The sequence below is a fragment of the Schistocerca nitens genome, chromosome 9, assembly GCF_023898315.1.
Source record: "Schistocerca nitens isolate TAMUIC-IGC-003100 chromosome 9, iqSchNite1.1, whole genome shotgun sequence".
Classification (NCBI taxonomy): Eukaryota; Metazoa; Arthropoda; class Insecta; order Orthoptera; family Acrididae; genus Schistocerca; species Schistocerca nitens.
The window spans coordinates 343,097,702-343,117,107 of NC_064622.1; the positions used below are offsets into that span (position 1 = coordinate 343,097,702).

The window sequence follows — 19,406 nt, forward strand, 5'->3', positions numbered from 1 at the left end:
GAAAGATGTTTTTGAGTGTTCTATAGACTGAGAAGATGCATAAAATGTGGTTGCACTGTACTGGCAAATTGCCACCACATTGATGCACAAGTTCACTAACTTAATTAAAAATGTGTTTCACTGCGAAGTTAACATTAACTTACCTCTGAAATGTGCTCTCCCACTATTACAACAAAGAATAGAATCATTTAATAACATTAAACTCTTTGTGAAAATTGTTGTTTTACCCAACTACACCTCAATTATTCAGTAGCTCAGTTGTTAGAACAGTAGACAGTCAAATTTTATAATATGATGTCCATAGATCACTTCCAAAAAAGTGAATTGCTTGTTTGCAGAGGAAATGCATTTATCCTCTATTGTCCATTTCTCAGACTACGACTAATGTGAAGCTATATATAATACATCCCAAAATTGAAACAACTCTTGCTAACACTATTTTTGTATTTCATGTAAAACTTTTAAAAACACGTGTCCTATTTATCCACAGTCTCATGCACTACCCATTGCACCACCAATCGCCTGCTAGAGGAAGTATCTCTCCTATGTGTGTTAAACACAGGAAATCCGCACTAAGTTTTGCCAAGAATAATTTATTGCACTTTGGGACATAGCTCATGACTGACAATTGACAATCTAGTTATAATATACAGACACATTTGCAAAAATTCTATAGTTCCTTAGTTTTGAGTGAGTTTAATGGCTCTAAATGGGTGAAGTATAAATGTATTAACTTTTGCAAGACATCCACTATCAGCATTCACACAATTCCTTTCTACTGTTACTTAAAAGCTATAATTATGTTTTCCATAACTAAATAAATAAACTGTTTGCAGAAAAAGTACATAAAAACCTTGTAACTTCATTTAAGGCACCTATAACACCCATATAGCTTTGTCTTATTCCTAGTCTGTGACAGCACAGAGCATTAGTCAGTAACGGAGCATTTTCAATCTGACCATATCTTGATATTTAATGATATTTTTGCTTTATTTACATAAAAATCACAGATATTTTGTGAGAATATCGATCTTAAATGCTATTTAAATGTTACAATGAATCAAAACAACAACATCCAAACCATGTTTTTAACATGGGAAAATAGCCTGTTGTCCATGTCTCAGAGCCAGAACTATGTTACAGCAGTATGAGGAGCATTATAGTGAATTCATGTTGATGTCTTGGCTATCAAATTTGTTTGATGTAAATCCTATGGAACACACCTTGGTTGCTATCGGATGCCATTGCTGCTTACGCAAATCAGCGGTCCGTTATTTATACAAATTACATGACCTGTGCATAGTTATTAATGCCACATATCTTCACAAACCTACCAACCAACTGTGGGATCCATGAGACCCGAGAATCAGTGATCAAAGATGGAAAAGCTATTAAGCAAATGGTCATAATCTTCTGGCTCATCAGCGTATAATAATAGTATATTTTGTGATTAATGAATTTTGTTGTAGTTAAGCAAAAGAATGTTGATTCTCAAAAGCTGATATCTTTACTCAACAGCAGCAATAGAGACACAAGTGTATCTGGATGCTACAATTCCCTAGCTCTGGGTATGTATGCACTGGCTTGTGTCCACACTGATGAAGAAATAAGTGTAATGAATATGAAACATCCCCTAGAGAGCTCATAACCCTAATAGTATGTGTGTGGTGAGCCTGGGGCACTGAGCTATTGCAATATTCCTTTTTTTCCTCTGCTGTAATTGTACTCCCTGACTCTGTACATTTTATTGTGCAATAATATCATAAGCATATCTTGTGATTAGAACACATTTGACACACACAGTCCAACACACGTGTCAATCTGTGGAGGGGGGGGGGGGGGTTGTCAGGTACCTGCTTAGTCACAGCCTTTGACAACACTGTGTTGGTGCCAGGACACTATTTATGCATGCCAAGGATTATATACCTTTCGAGTTTGGGACACGGGTATTTTGGACAATGATTACCATGCTGGGTAGCTGTTGCTGCAGCGAGGTGGCACCCATGGGGAGAATCTCACACTGATGACCACAGAAATCCAGCAGTTTCACCAGAGAGAATATATTGTTTCAACACAGAAAGGTATGAGTTCAAGATTTTCCCCTTCCTTGGCAGTGCTAAACTTTCCTCAATACCTTGTTTGTACCCGTACTCGTGGTGAGTTCTTTCTGAAAATGAAAATGTTTAGCATCAATTAGTAAGAGATGAAGTGGTTCCATACAATGCCCCCACCCTCTTATAAGAACCTCAGTGACATACCTGTCACTATGACATCTCAACAAGACCATCAACATGCTCCAGGGTGTTAATTTGTATCATGATTTCACATTGCTGACACACAAAGAATTGTGTACAAACCCTGAACAACAAGGTGTTCGGTTTATTTACTACACCTAACAAAGACCAACAGATAAAGAGTGGAAATTGGTGCTTCTATTTTGGCTTTTGAAGGGAGAATGTTACTTGAAAAGTTAAAAGTAGTGGTATACCAATTTGAGGTAAAAGCCATACATTCCGCCTTTCAGCTGATGCTTTAATTGTTTTCATTTTGGGCACATATCTCCATACTCACAAATTACCCATTTGTGGAGACAGCAGATGGCTATGGAATGAGACCAGGTGCCAATATGTATCAGCCATGGAGGGCAATCCTTTGGTCTTTGAAGTTTCTCATTTTATAGGAGGATACGAAGACATAGGAGTGCAAAGCTTTTCACTGTCTTTTGTATTTGGAACCACAGGAAAAATATCATTAAATTCAAATGACAACAAACTTTGCAAATATGCAAGGGTAAAGGCACTCACATCTCCTCCAGTGCAAGCCGTGATAGTCATATGGTTGTGGGGGCAAATGATCCCCTTCCTCCTGTTCCGCTATATCTGCATTAAGGACTTCCGTTCCCCATCCCCTGCTGCAATGGAGTCCTCACACTCATAACCCTCCCGCCCCCATCATGAAAGGTAACCTCTATGTGGTCCTACTCAACAGATGAGCACTGCCTTGCAGAGTTCCTTGTGGTGCAGCCTTCATTTTTGGACAGTAGTGTAGTTAGTGTTCAGATTGAATTTTGCTACTTGGTTCCAAGGATTATACCTAACCGACCTCCAAAGAATTGAATACATAAATTAATGCAGGATTGTTCCACTTTAGCATTTGAATTATGGCTGCAAATTCATATCTTTAGAAGAGAAATGTATTTAGTTTAATCATGTAATATGTGTTGATCAATGACTAAAATTGATTCTGTTACCATGTCAACCAAAGATATTCAAACTCTGCAGAGTACCTATTTGCTATAAGTGTCTGCACATGCAGTATCAAAGTTTGTGTAAAATTAATTCAGGATTATTAGCCCTGCATTCAGTGGAGTAGTAATTGTTAGTTTCACCACCAGTTTGAAGTGAGGCCATTATCATCTTATCTACTATATCTGATACCTTCTGTAATTTTATGTACTAGGTGTTGCTTTTCAGGAAACTCTGTTCTGCTAAGCATGCACACCTATTTCGCAGGCATTTTTAATAATAAACTACCACTCACTCCATATAGCTGTGATTGTATGCATATGGATTTTGGTCTTTGAAATGTCTATATCCCTCCAGACAGGGAGTTGGCATGTGAAGAGATAGTTAACTTGATCTATCAGCTACCCCTGCTTCTCCTCCTGCTGGATGATTTCAAAGCCCACAATCCTTTGTGGGATGGTGTTAAAATATCTGACCTACGCGAACTAATAAAACAAGGGATCACAGAACTTGACCAATGTTTATTATACAGTGCCCCCCCCTTTTGCAGTGGCATGTGGAACACATTCAGCTATCAATATTTGCTCCTTTACGCTCCCCTCCCCCCATCAGTTCTAATGGAGAATACATAGAGAACTCTCTCCAAGAGTATTCTTTTCCCAATTCTCAAGTCATTTTCCCATATCAGGTTCGTTGCAGAAACCAGTTTCTTCCCACATGCTAGGTCCTGAGGGGAGCCCTGCCTTTTCGACCCACACATCTCTGTCACCTCACTGTAGTTTATTACTTTTTATTGATATTTTAACTTGATTCTTCTTCTCGTTGTGTTTTACACCAAAAATGAAATGATTAAAGATTGCATTGACTGTGTATCTGCCCCTCAATTGTAGACCTGCATGACATGTACTTATTTCAACCTCTGTATGCTTTTATACAGATCATTGTTTCCATAATTTGTTTCTTATTGTACATTTTTACTATTCAGCGAAGACAGCATTCTGATTTTACAGTGACTGACGGTTTGCTGGTCGGGTGGGTGTACAACTTGACCTCCCACCACAGGACTCCTTCTGGGGTTTCAACTTGTTTTCTGTCACCCTCCCTTGCAACATTTTATGTTTTATTACTGCTTATGGTTGTCTTTCCTTGCATATACTTCTACCTAGTTTGGTGCCTCAGATGATAGTAGTAAAATTGCCTGTTCACCTGTATCTCCTAACTTAATCCATTAGAGGCTTTGATTTGTAAACTAAGAAGAGACTGATGACCGCTCCATATAGAGTCTAAGATGTAGTCAACCTTCTTGGCAGAAGATAGGTAATACATAAAGGGCAGTGATAAGGGATAGTTGTGGAATAATCTCCGGCTCTGGGCATGACTCCCATTCACCACCTGTAATAGAAAATTACGTAGTTAATTTTTTATTCTATTTGCAGGTACATATCTGCCATCCTGGTACATATTTTAAACACACATGCCACAGTTTCATAGCATGCTGCTAGAAGAGCAGACCATTGAGTGGAAAGGGGCTGCGTCATTTTGTTTTGGCTGCTCTATTTTTACTCGATAAAATAAGAGTTTGAGTATTCACCTGAGTGCAGAACATAATTATCAAATTTGAATTTTTTGTTAACATGACATTCTCTTTGTGTTTGCTAATGCTTGGCACTACTGATACTTGAAATCTGTGTAAGAAATTTTGTGAAATTTATGATCATTTCATCCTATGTGTTTGCATCAAAATTTTGCTTCAAATTTTGGAGTTGTTGTTACAGTTTTCCTACGACGTTTCGGAATAATGCTTCATCTGAAGAAAATGTGACTGATGTGAAAAAGTGCTGTCTCCACCACAGTGAGTTCCAGACTGACAAAACAAAGCAGGGTGAAGAGACGAATAGCTTGGCTGATAGTGCATGCCCAATCTGCCTGGAGAATTTGGAATTCTTTTCACCATCTCAAGGTCGTCAAGTAATGTCAACACTTTGTGGCCATCTGTTTTGTCAGAACTGTATTACAAGTGTTCTAAAGAGCTCAAAGGAATGTCCAACTTGCTGTCGGCGCTTGAAATTGAGTGATATCCATCCTATTTTCATACCATGAAGATTTATATGGAGAGGGGATGGGGAGGAGAGGGGGGAGAGAGAGAGAGAGAGAGAGAGAGAGAGAGAGAGAGAGAGAGTGAGTGTTAGTGAGTGAGTATGAGTGTGTGAGCGTACGTGCATGCGCAGTGCCCTCACTAAATGTGGGTAAACTCTTCACAACTGTCACTCGGCAGAGTAATCCTATGTAGCAAAATGAGGAAGTATGTAGTAATAAATGTATATGTGCGTTTTTTGAGTTGTTACTTGGATGACTACAGGTTACTGTAATAAAACTTTTTAAAATTTTAATATTCATGTCTGAAAATATTGTGTAAATTTCACAGTTCATAAAGATGCTGCTTGCTGGTTGTTTGGTAGTGTACTGGACACTCACTATATGCGTTTTATTTAATGTACAATGTTGTAACATTTTCGGCTTCATAGCCATAATGTAACTGCCTGCTGCTATTCCTTTCATTTATCATTTGCTGGGTTGTGATATGTCACTCTTACAGAAATAAACTGTAATTCCCATAAGTTAGGGTATGAATTGTCACTTCCCATTCATCTGTTGTACAGTACCTTATTTTATTTTTTTCTTGTGCTGCTCTTTCTTGTTCAATAACTGTTATGTAACATATGTTCCAAATTATATTGTATGTATTATAGTCTTTCAAGAGTTTTTTGCTATCCTCTTATCTTTTTTCCTCCTGCCAACTTGCACTGCTCTTTATCTCTGGTGCACCAACTGTTAATAATGTTTTCTAAAATCTTTTGTTTGGCCTGCTCATACACTACTGAGGAATGGTTCGGGAGTTTAATCTCAATGTGTTTAAATCTTTATTATATATACATTCATATTAGTGAGAGCTGCTAATTGCAGAATCAGCATCCCGCTGTAATGAGTGAGATGTCGAGCTCATAGAGTTTTGGTGTAAAGTTTTCTAGGAAAAAAAAAAAAAAAGGCAAGCATTGTAGTATAAAAGTGTGTGTTGAAGTGATATGAGATTTGAATTATTATTAACTACTTTGTAGTACTAGTTATCTAACCTCTACCCTGTGTTACTGAAGTAATCCTTCACTACATAAAATGTATCGGTTAATGAGAACCATTTTCCCATAATTTGAAATGAGCTTGTTTTCGTACTCTCTTAAAGAACAAAATAAATCTGTGATACTGAAGTCTCCTTTCTATTTTTTACAAAACTATGGCTGTGAACGGCAACAATTTATCTTCACATTAACTACCTATATTATTACAGTGAATTTTCTGAGAACACTATTGGGTTTTCTTTTTCAGTGTGAGTAGACTTAGGCATGTGTGTGTTAAATGATTTTACTATCAGATTACTGCCATTCTCTCGATGTTTCTACACACACCCACAGAAACGCACAACTTTCTCATATTTCTTGTTTTATTTTGTGTATAATTTCAATTAATGATAATATCAGCAATATGAATGTCTATCCCAGACTGTAAATGAATATTATCAGACAGAAATTTCCTTTCAATTGTATTCTATTGTTCCAGGTAATTCCGCAGCAAGGAGATATTTTAAGTTAAATACATATTGAATCTACAGCAAAGAATGTAGCTCCTCATCATATCTTCACATTGAATTGTTTCCAACATGTGTGTCCTTATTTTTACTCAGAATTTGTTAACGGTATTCATGCTTGTGCTCTACAAATGTGATCATTCAAAATTACTTATCACTTGCCTCGTTCAATATTAAGAATATGTACATGTTTACATAAAAAGTTTTATCCAGAGTGACATTGTTCAGAAATCGTGCCTGCTTAAAGTTGGTGCCACATCAGCTTTGAACTAATTCTTTTAGTTTGTGTTTCACCTTTTCTAAATAATATTCATAATTTATTTTCTTTAAATTTCACATCACTAATTTCATATTCCATGCTGAGTTATTGTATAAAGTTCTACTTGAATTGTATTCTGCATTGTATGCTCTAGTTATCATTCAGTATGCAAGACTGAGTTCCATGTAACAGAATGTATAATATGTTAAAATTCTATGTCGTTAATGCTTTTATGTAAGTAGTCGTATCTCCAGGTGTAAGTGAGAGAATTAATCTCCTTGAGCATTTCAATTCTTTACTAGTCAGTTAAACACAATCTAATAAGTAGTTCATCGCTCAATGTCTAGATCATATCCCTTTGATTCAACTGATACACCAATATAGCTTTGTGTGTAATCTCATTTGACTCAATAGAGAAACAGAGCAATGTTACTTGTCATAGTCTTCATAGTTAGTACCCATATGTGCCACCTTACTCCACCTGACTTCTATCTTCAATACATTCACACACACACTTAAACATTGGAACAGTGGGGTCCTACTTCAGCTCCTACAACTGTGTTCAATAATTAATCCTCCATATCATTGTAGGACCTGCCCTTGCATCATTACCAATGCTATACTACTAACACATAAATGAACTAAAGTGCTTGGCCCCTAATAGGTTAGCCACAACCACACACTCACAGTGTCAGCTAGGTACCATCAGCACTCTTATTCTCCAATGCGTACTCTATGTTGTCTTAATGATCTACACAGTATGCACTTATGAAAATTAAAGATGTCTTGAGTCAGACTCGTTCTTGTGATTTGACATGATAATTGCTTTATTTCCTTAATCTAATAACATTTCGCCTCTAATGTCAGGTGCATTTGTTACTGGTGAAGACTTACCTTCATGAAAATTCTCTTGGCCCTTTATCTTGTAAGTGGTTCATAGAGTAGGCAGTGTGGTGCAGTAAAAATTTTTATCATTCATTTCGTTTACTTTCCATCCTTGCAGTGTTACCTTTGTTTTCAGTTTCCTAGGTTTTCTACTTGTGACTAATGTGTAAATAATAAGATCTGCATTTTGTGTATTATTGATTATATTATATATAATGCTTTTACAATAACAGGTTCATTCCGCCAGTGATCAGTGCACAAATTTCTTTAAGTCTTTGTGCAGAAATGAAGCTTGCATCTATCCTGGATTTTAATTGACAAATAAACAAGATGTGGAATATTGGTGATCACTCACAGATCTGAGTATAGTAATTGCCACATGCAGTTGAATTTCTTTAGTTGATTTTGGTTGTGTTTGATGTTCACAAGTATGTTGTAGCCTTTTGTCAAAGAGTTTTTCCCCCCTGTTTTGCATTTTCACTCAGATTTATTAGAGCCGGCCGGAGTGGCCGTGCGGTTCTAGGCGCTACAGTCTGGAACCGAGCGACCGATACGGTCGCAGGTTCGAATCCTGTCTCGGGCATGGATGTGTGTGATGTCCTTAGGTTAGTTGGGTTTAATTAGTTCTAAGTTCTAGGCAACTGATGACCTCGGAAGTTAAGTCGCATAGTGCTCAGAGCCATTTGAACCATTTATCAGCCCTAAATGAACCTTTTCCTCTTGGGGAACTTAATCAGGTGATATCCTAGCTAGGGGTGTAATCCAGGCATCCACTTCAGACTTGCACGACATCAGTTCTGTTATGGTAAAATCTTTGAAAGAATGTGCATAATTTGTTCAAAAGGAGCTAAGTATTTTACACATCTAGTCTGTTTTGTAGGAATGCATATCCTGATAAACCTATTGAATTCCATAAAAATCTTTTCCAGGGAATCTGCTTCCAAATCTAAATCAGAACTAAAATGTGCATTATTTGTTTGTCGTTCAAAAAAGTTTTCCACCTGTAAAATCCAAGATGTTGCCTGTTAAAAGAGCAGTGGCTTTTGCTAACTCTAGGCAAGTAGTGTTCCGAGATCCTTTTAATGGTGGCTGATGTTTATTCTTGACAGCGTATAACTAAAGATATTTTGTGAAGACATCTTGTAAAGCAATGACATACTACACACCTATCCTAGTCTAGGGTGGGGTCCCACAGTATTCAAGGATACTAACTCCAAGGGCTTCGTCAGAATGATAGGATGTAGTTCAGTCAGACAAAACTGGTTTGAAGGGTTTGCTTTCTAGCAAAAAATATACAATTTCAAAACTTGATGACACAATAGGTAAATAACAATAGGCTACTATTTTGTTTGTATGCCTGGAAATTCTTTAATGTAGTATTTATTTGTTTATCATGAGTATTTTGTGGGAGTTTTGGTTTTACAATTCCCCATTAGTGACCCACATCTTGCAGAGGATTCATCTGTAAATAATCAGAATAGAAAGAGCCCTGATGTATGAGTAAAATGAGAAAGTCAGATGTTTGCTCAGTGAGCTGTATGGATTCAGTTGGGCATTTGCTCAGTGATCTCTATAAATGTATTAAGACCTAGTGGAAGATGTGAAAGAGTATGCGCAACAATGTTCTGTTCTCCTTCTATGTATGCAGTTTCAAAGTCAAACTCGTGAAGAGAGAGGGACCAGTATGCTTAAAAGGAATGACAATGCTTGGTGGCCACAGAAAACTTTGGCATGTTTACGCCACAGGCAATATTTAAATTTCCTGAAAGCCCAAGCAGCCGCTATTGCTTCTAACTCTTGTCACTGTGTACGATCATTCACACGCTGTGAGAACTCTGCTTGCAAAACTTATTGCACAAGTAGCAGGCTTTCTGTCACCATCTCAAATTTAAAGTAGAAATATCCCTATTCTGTTAAAACACACATCTGCAGCTAGACAAAAACCTTTATTCACATCTGGATGGTGCAAATGGTTTGCACTGATTAAGGCTCCCTTGATTGCCTCAAAATCTTTTGGCATTGACTTGAGCAAAACCAGGTGGAATTCTTACTCAAAAAATGCAGCAAGACATCAGTATTCAAAAGCTGGTCCAGAACAAATTACTAAAAAAAATGACATTAATCCAGGGAATGCTTTTACTTGTATTTTTGTGTGAGGAACAGGAAAATGCCTGATCACATCAATCTTTCCTTTCTCTGAAAGTATTGCCAGAATAGTGTCAGGCTGTCAGCTGATAGGTATAGCTGCTTAAGGGAAGTCCCTCTAACTAGGGGCTCACGTTCCGAGGATGTAATGTTTCCAAGTAGAGAAGGAATTAGCATATTTCATGAAAATATAAGAGGTTTTAGAGATAGAGTTAGTGAATTGCTTATAGATGTTGACTCTGAAATTATTGGTATATCAGAGCACCACTTAAATAATTTGACAATTCAGAGGCTTCCTTTACCAGGTACAGATTAGCTGGCTGTTTCTCAAGGAGTTCCTTGCGGGTTGGGGGAGTGCCTATGTATGTAAAAAAAAAAAAAAAAAACAAAAAAAAAAAAAAAAAAAAAACAGTATTCCATTTGAGTCCATAGACAAATCAAGACACTGCACTGAACAGATATTTTAATGTTGTGCAGGGGCAGTTGAACTTAGTGAAACTAAACTTCTAATTGTTGTTGTTTATAGGTCCCCCAACTCAGACTTTAGAGCATATCTGCTCAAGCTAGAGAGGGTTCTTGATTCACTTTGTAGGAAGTACCAGAAATTAGTTATATGTGGTGACTTCAATATTAGTTTTGTATATGATGGTGCAAGAAAAAGGATGTAGGTGATGATGATGATGATGATCATCATCATCATATGATGGTGCAAGAAAAAGGATGTAGGTAGATCTCCTAAATTCATATGATCTGATGCAGACTGTGTTTTTTCCAACTAGGGTGCAGGGGAATGGTACCACAGCCATAGACAATATTTTTATTCATTCTTCATTACTAGATGGGCATTCTGTAAAAGCGTGAATGGCACAAATTTAAACTCTAAAAGGCTTTTGTACTCAAACCAATTTCATATTTAATTACAAACTATGTCGGTAAGTTAATCCAATAGCAATCGAGAGTTTTTTATACCTTGTCAAGGAACAAGAGTGGCAGGATGTTTATAGTGCCGATAACATAGATGATAAATACACTCCTGGAAATGGAAAAAAGAACACATTGACACCGGTGTGTCAGACCCACCATACTTGCTCCGGACACTGCGAGAGGGCTGTACAAGCAATGATCACACGCACGGCACAGCGGACACACCAGGAACCGCGGTGTTGGCCGTCGAATGGCGCTAGCTGCGCAGCATTTGTGCACCGCCGCCGTCAGTGTCAGCCAGTTTGCCGTGGCATACGGAGCTCCATCGCAGTCTTTAACACTGGTAGCATGCCGCGACAGCGTGGACGTGAACCGTATGTGCAGTTGACGGACTTTGAGCGAGGGCGTATAGTGGGCATGCAGGAGGCCGGGTGGACGTACCGCCGAATTGCTCAACACGTGGGGCGTGAGGTCTCCACAGTACATCGATGTTGTCGCCAGTGGTCGGCGGAAGGTGCACGTGCCCGTCGACCTGGGACCGGACCGCAGCGACGCACGGATGCACGCCAAGACCGTAGGATCCTACGCAGTGCCTTAGGGGACCGCACCGCCACTTCCCAGCAAATTAGGGACACTGTTGCTCCTGGGGTATCGGCGAGGACCATTCGCAACCGTCTCCATGAAGCTGGGCTACGGTCCCGCACACCGTTAGGCCGTCTTCCGCTCACGCCCCAACATCGTGCAGCCCGCCTCCAGTGGTGTCGCGACAGGCGTGAATGGAGGGACGAATGGAGACGTGTCGTCTTCAGCGATGAGAGTCGCTTCTGCCTTGGTGCCAATGATGGTCGTATGCGTGTTTGGCGCCGTGCAGGTGAGCGCCACAATCAGGACTGCATACGACCGAGGCACACAGGGCCAACACCCGCCATCATGGTGTGGGGAGCGATCTCCTACACTGGCCGTACACCACTGGTGATCGTCGAGGGGACACTGAATAGTGCACGGTACATCCAAACCGTCATCGAACCCATCGTTCTACCATTCCTAGACCGGCAAGGGAACTTGCTGTTCCAACAGGACAATGCACGTCCGCATGTATCCCGTACCACCCAACGTGCTCTAGAAGGTGTAAGTCAACTACCCTGGCCAGCAAGATCTCCGGATCTGTCCCCCATTGAGCATGTTTGGGACTGGATGAAGCGTCGTCTCACGCGGTCTGCACGTCCAGCACGAACGCTGGTCCAACTGAGGCGCCAGGTGGAAATGGCATGGCAAGCCGTTCCACAGGACTACATCCAGCATCTCTACGATCGTCTCCATGGGAGAATAGCAGCCTGCATTGCTGCGAAAGGTGGATATACACTGTACTAGTGCTGACATTGTGCATGCTCTGTTGCCTGTGTCTATGTGCCTGTGGTTCTGTCAGTGTGATCATGTGATGTATCTGACCCCAGGAATGTGTCAATAAAGTTTCCCCTTCCTGGGACAATGAATTCACGGTGTTCTTATTTCAATTTCCAGGAGTGTACAATGCTTTCCCTAACACATTTCTCATGTTCTTTGAAAGTTGCTTTCCATTAGAACGTTCTAAATGGGGTACTAGCAGTAACAGGCAGCACGGGTGGCTGACGGGTGGGATAAGGATATCATGTAGAACAAAGCGGGAATTATATCAAAATGTTAGAAATAGTCACAACCAAGCTACAGTAGCACATTGCAAACAGTATTGTAAGGTGCTTAAAATGTTATTAGTAAGGCAAAGAATATGTGGTACGCAAACAGAATAGCTAATTCACAGGACAAAATTAAAACCATATGGTGAGTTGTGAAGGAAGTGTCTGGTCAGCAACACAAGGTCGACGATACAAAATCAGTTTGCAGTAAAAATATTTGTTACTGATAAATATAAGTACAGTATTTAACAATCATTTTCTGAGTATTGCTGGTGAATTAAATAAAAATTTAGTTTCTACAGGAAATCCTATAACTTTCTTGGCAAATGTCATTCTAATATTGATGCCTGAAATACTCCTCTGTGATACAGACAAGAGGGAGATTGAGTCAATAATTAAATCACTAAAGACTAAGGACTCTCATGGTTATGATGGAGTGTCTAGCAGAATATTAAAGTGCTGTGCTGTACATGTTAGCCCTGTATTTAGCCATATTTGTAATTTTTTCCGTTAGGAATACCGTATTTACTCGAATCTAAGCCGCACTTTTTTTCCGGTTTTTGTAATCCAAAAAACCGCCTGCTCGCTTAGAATCGAGTGCAAAGCAAGCGGAAGTTCTGAAAAATGTTGATAGGTGCCGCCACAACTAACTTCTGCCGTCGAATATATGTAGCGCTACACAAGCATGCTTTGTGGGCACAAAGATAAATACTGGCGCCAAAACCTCTGCATCAGTAAATAAATTTAAAAAAAAAAGGTAGTAGACGAGCTTTTTTTTCTCCGCCCCAAATTTCGACCACTGCATTTTCATACATTATCCAACGAAGTAAATACAAATTCCGTATTGTTCGTCTTCGAATGTAGCAGAACTTCAATGTACTACGAAAAGACGACAGACAAGACTGTTAGAGATGTTTGTCAATATCGCCAACTCTACGTTCCGAGTTTTTTCCTACCTGTGAGAAGAGATGGTTGCTAATAGGAACCTGATGAAATGTGAATCACATGCAGTATTCTGTTCACCATAAGAATAATACGAATATAAACATTTTGCCATGTATTCTTTCGTGTTTGCTGCTATCTCATTTAAATCCTGTCTGCCTAATGAACTACGAAACTAGAGTGAGACAACAGCAAACACGGAAGAATATACGTATCGTGTCATGTTTATATTCGTATTATTCTTATGCCTAATAGTGATACAGTCAGAAATGAAGCACGGCAACTGACTAAATTTTAAATGTAAGATGACTAATTTCTGTGCAGAATTTGATGTACTAAAGAAGCGGCTGCAAAGATTTTCAAAAAATTTTCGCTGAACTCCCGTTCAGAACATGTTCTATCATACGCAGTCCATTATTTGGTTCTTGTTGATCATTATCAAAGAAAGCAGCAGTGTAAGTAACAACAAATAGCAGTCTCTTGCCATTGTTTCGCTAATGAGACGATTTTTTAAAGCGGCGGTAGTGCGCACAAAAGCAAGTCATGCCGCGAGCAGCGACAGGCCGTAAACACGCACTATCAAAATGCGACAAACAATGCATGACACAGTACAGTAATGCATTTTCAGCTTAAAGTGACGTAAACACCTATAACAAAGAAAACGGCACTTATCAGATCAAAGCAAAATAAGCAATCGATTCCAACCAGACGAAGCACGTGAAAAAGGAAGGGTACCCGTATAAATACGGACGGAGTGCCTGACGCATAGCAATGGCTACCTGGTAAAGCTTAACTGCTAAGCTTACGACTCGAACCAAACTACTGTAGCTGTATCGTCTTTCATTCGACCTAAATTGTGTCTCATATTACATTGGACCAACTTTGTTTCGATTTGGAGGTGCGGCCTAAAACTTTTCTCTCCCCTTGAATTTCGAGCCTCAAATTTCAGTTGCGGCTTAGATTCGGGAAATTTTTTTTCCCTTTATTTTGAGTCTCATTTTTCAGGTGCGGCTTAGATTCGAGTAAATACGGTAGTCAGTTTCGTGAGTGATTAAAGTACTCAGTAGTAAAGCCACTTGATACAGAGGGAGAAAGGGATAATGTAGATAATTTTAGACCTATTTCTATGCCATCAGTGTTTGCAAAAGTTATTGAAAAGGCTGTGTATGTAAGGATAAGTGATCATTTCATATCACACGATTTGCTATCAAATGTAGAGTTCGGCTTTAGAAGTCGTTTAACAACTGAAAATTCTCTTTTTTCTGTGAGGTACTGGATGGGCTAAACAAAAATGTTTTAAACACTAGGCAAGTTTTTTGATTTAACTAAGGCATTTGATTGTGTTTATCACAAAATATTGCTCCAGAAGTTGGACCATTACGGAATACAGGGAGTAGCTTACAATTGGTTCACCTCTTACTTTAGCAACAGGCAGCAAAAGGTCATTATTCGCAATGTTGATAACGACTGTGATGTGGGGTCTGAGTGGGGTACGGTCAAGTGGGGAGGTGCCCCAGGGATCAGTGTTGGGGGCCACTCCTGTTCCTTATTTATATAAATGACATGCCCTCTAGTATTACAGGTAATTCCAAAATATTTCTGTTTGCTGATGACACTAGTTTGGTAGTAAAGGATGTTGTGTGCAACATTGGCTGAATTTCAAAAAGCACAGTTCATGACCTAAGTTCATGGCTTGTAGAAAATAAACTAACACTAAATCACAGTAAGACTCAGTTTTTACAGTTTCTAACACACAATTCAACAAAACCTGACATTTTAGTTTCACAGAACGGGCATATGATTAGTGAAACTGCACAGCTCAAATTTCTAAGTGTTCAGATAGATAGTAAACTGTCATGGAAAACCCACGTTCAGGATCTTGTTCAGACTTAATACTGCCATTTTTACTATTCGAACGGTATCAGGAGTGAGTGATCGTTCAACAAAAAATTAATCTACTTTGCTCATTTTCGTTCGCTTATGTCGTATGGTGGTATATTTTGGCGTAATTCTTCCCATTCTAAAAGGATATTTTTGGCTCAGAAATGGGCAGTTTAGACAATAAGTGGTGTAAGTTCACAAACTACTTGTTGACCCCTGCTCATGAGTCTGGGTATTTTGACATTGGCCTCATCTCTGCCCAAACTCTTTGCCTTTACAAATGTCTGCTTGTGTCTGTGTGTATGGATATGTGTGTGTGTGCGAGTGTATACCTGTCCTTTTTCTCCCCTAAGGTAAGTCTTTGCGCTCCCGGGATTGGAATGACTGCTTACCCTCTCCCTTAAAACCCACATCCTTTCGTCTTTCCTGCTCCTTCCCTCTTTCCTGATGAAGCAACTGTTGGTTGTGAAAGCTTGAATTTTGTGTGTATGTTTGTGTTTGTTTGTGTGTCTATCAACCTGCCAGCGCTTTCGTTTGGTAAGTCACAACAACTTTGTTTATTCCTTACTGTAATTTCTTGTTAACAATATTAGCTTATTCTCAAGAATAAGCAGCTTTCACTCGGTTAATACTCGGCAGAAATCAAACCTGCATTTGGATCGGACTTCCTTAACTCATGTGTAAAAAGCTGTGCAGTATACTGCTGCATCCATTTTCAGTAAGCTACCACTTGAATTCAAAAATCTTAGCTGTAATCCACGTGCTTTCAAATCAAAACTGAAGAGTTTACTCTTGGGTTACTCCTCCTATTCTGTCGAGGAGTTCCTTGAAAAATTAAGCTGATTCTTGTTGTATTGTTGACTGTGTGTACTTAAACTTATGGACTGACATTTTTCAGGTTCATAAACATTTATTTTTATCGGTTAACACTTTTCTGTTGTAATTTCATGTACTGACATGTTCCATGACCTTGGAGATTTGCTCCTCAATTTGGTCAACTTGATGTGTAAATAAAAAAATCAAAACGCCCTTGGACAACTAGGAAATCCAGGAAGAACTCAAGAATTTTTTCATCTGGGAGAAAAATGGAAAAAAAACACAGGAATTTTTCATGGTATTAGTTTTCAGCTAAATTTTTATAATTTTGACTGGTAAGAAATGATAATCTAACAAATAATTTTACTGTGTATCACTACTGCAGCAATAAATAATGTAGAAGAGGAAAAAATAAAATTTATGTTGCAAAGGATATGCGTCATTTACAACACAGTGCACACACAAGTGTCTGCCATTAGCAAACAAAGGCTTTAGGATGAAGACTATGCAATACTTCATAACGACAAACTACGGTATATCCAATGATCGTGACATCACAACTGTTTACATTACATTCATTTGAGATCTTGCCAGCGGGTTCATGCACATGCAGTTAAGTCGCTAATGAGCAGTACCTTCTTCCACTTCTGGCTATTAGCTGTTTCAGCAGTAGCGACAAGCAGCTATAGGCAACCCAGAACATTTTTTCTGACTCACCCAAGTTGCCAAATTCACTTTGAGTTGCAGAGGCGAGGGTTAGTCTCCACATGACTCACGTTTACGTTCATTGATTTTTCTGTCTCCTTGTCTTTTTGTAGTTCTCACATCAAATGAAAACAATGGCTTTTCCTACTTCATTCTTGAGATGTTGCTTCTTGTCCTTTGTGCAGTATATCTTCTCGTTTTTCTTTCTCTTGTTGCATGGGCCATTCACAGCTGTTCATGCAGCACGTCCGGCCATCTCATGGTCATTCGCCAGTGGACCTTGTTGCCCATGGCACTGACAAGACGGTTTCCCAACTGATGCAGTGATGCGTAAAATTTTCTCATAGATTACTGGAATCAATCACTTAGCATCAGAATTCTGGCAATCCTTATAACACCTCTATTTAACATTTTATTCTTTCAATATGCACTTAAAATTTTCTCAAAAATTATCATTGCCATCAATTTTGAGTTTTAACCAACTTTGTGTACCTAGTGTCATGAGAAGTTCAGACTGTGGCACTTTGTTGTGAATGCTTCAGCAGCTGATCACTAGGACATTAATACGCTCACCCAGGGCATCTCTTTGGATTTTATGCTGACACTTCCTCATCACCTACAGCTATTGTTATCTGTTGTGGACGATGGGTAACCTAATCTGGAAAACCCTTGTCTGCATGCCAAACCCAATTAGCTACATAGGTAGCAGCCTTTGTTGTGTACTGCACGTGACTCCTACAGTACAAGTGCATGAAGTCACATCCTAGCTTGCCACAGAACATCTGGTAGGAAGATTGAGTTTAACATCTCGTTGACATCGAGGTCATTAGAGACAGAGCACAAGCTCGGATTGTGCGAAGGATGGAGAAGGATATTGGGTGTGCCCTTTGAAAGGAACCATCCCAACATTTTCCTTGAGTGATTTAGGAAAATTACGGAAAACCTAAGTGTAGATGGACGGATGTGGGTTTGAACCACTGTACTGCTTTGCTCACTCAGAACATTTGAAGCCTCTGTATCAAGCCTTCCCTAGACTTGGAACGTGGAGGTCACGATCGGTTCCTGGATAATGCTGCTCATCATGAGCTTTGTTGGAACTCCCTGAGCAAGGCTGGTATTCTCAGTCTTCTCTGCCAGTCGCTGGATTGATCCAAGTAGGACCTCAAAGTTCAGATGACAGGCATTGTTTGTTCCTCTGTGTGCCACAATCCACTGTTGGTTGCAACATGTTCCATAAATTGCTACCATAATAGTCACTCATGTTGAATGAGGCCCCCCAGGCCTATGTACTGAGTGCACTTGGGGTTCCTTTCAGTCATTTGCTGACATTTATATTGGTGTAGAAGAATGCACACTTCTGACACCAAGTATAAAGGGTGCCTAGATTGTTCTCCACCTGAGATGGCTGTGGGAGCAGCAAAGGAGAAAGTTCATGGATACAAGTAACTTTTTATTGCAGATTATTACTCCCATTAGTCTTCAGTGCTATTAGTATTGAATCCTGGGGAGTGCAGGAAATATACCAACACGATGTCTCCAGTGTGTTGACCACCTAGCACAACACTGTCCGCCGCGTCCTGCCAATGCTGCTGTCCAGGGAAGTCTACTGTTATATGTCCATGGCTTGATGGTCCAACATTGGCTGCTGTCACCGTTAATATGGCAACTGGTGTTCACTCCCCAGTGGCTCAGAGCAAAGGAGTCCTCCGTTTCAATCTCAGCAGGTGTGGGGATGGCTGGACCCCAACATTGTAGTCCTGTGAAGAGTGCTCAGCTGTCCTGGCACCAAAGCGGTCAAGTGGTGAATAGAAGTTTGAGCCCCAGTGGCGGTGGTGGCAGTGTCATTGATATGGTGCTGCCCAGCACTGGCTAGACATTATGCTACTGCTCAGCTGTTCAACAGTGATGGGCTGGCCATGGGGGTTTAAAAGCAGCTGTCTGGAGCTGATTATGTGAAGAAGTCTTGTTTTTGTGTCATGCGGAAATGTCTCGAACATTGGCCACTGACTGCGCAGTTGTCATAGGGTAGCGGGTTGAACCGTAGAAAATTCCTGAAGTTTGGTCAGTGTCTCGGGCCATTGACTTGGTTTCCTGTCGCCCTTGACAGGGTAGCTTGCACTATCACTGATAAGCCACTCACAGTAAAGTGGATGAGTTGTGATGGATTCAGTACTTCCCATAGAGGAGATGAGTCAAAATGAGTGGATAGTGCTTGACGTACCTTTGGTATTTATGGAAGGAAAGACATGTAACACGAAAGCTACTGTTTATTTACTGGCTGATTAGTTTTT

General features: G+C 39.7%; 1 protein-coding gene across 1 annotated transcript in view; it reads left to right on the top strand.

Moving 5' to 3' along the window:
* The window catches only part of LOC126203890 (uncharacterized), a 35,832-nt gene extending 29,368 nt beyond the window's left edge, over positions 1-6,464 (top strand). Inside the window, exon 3 of the mRNA XM_049938273.1 lies at positions 5,021-6,464. Within this exon, the coding sequence (XP_049794230.1) occupies positions 5,021-5,345 (325 nt within the window). The 3' untranslated portion in view covers positions 5,346-6,464. The remainder of the gene's footprint in view (positions 1-5,020) is intronic.
* The last annotated feature ends 12,942 nt before the right edge of the window (positions 6,465-19,406 follow it).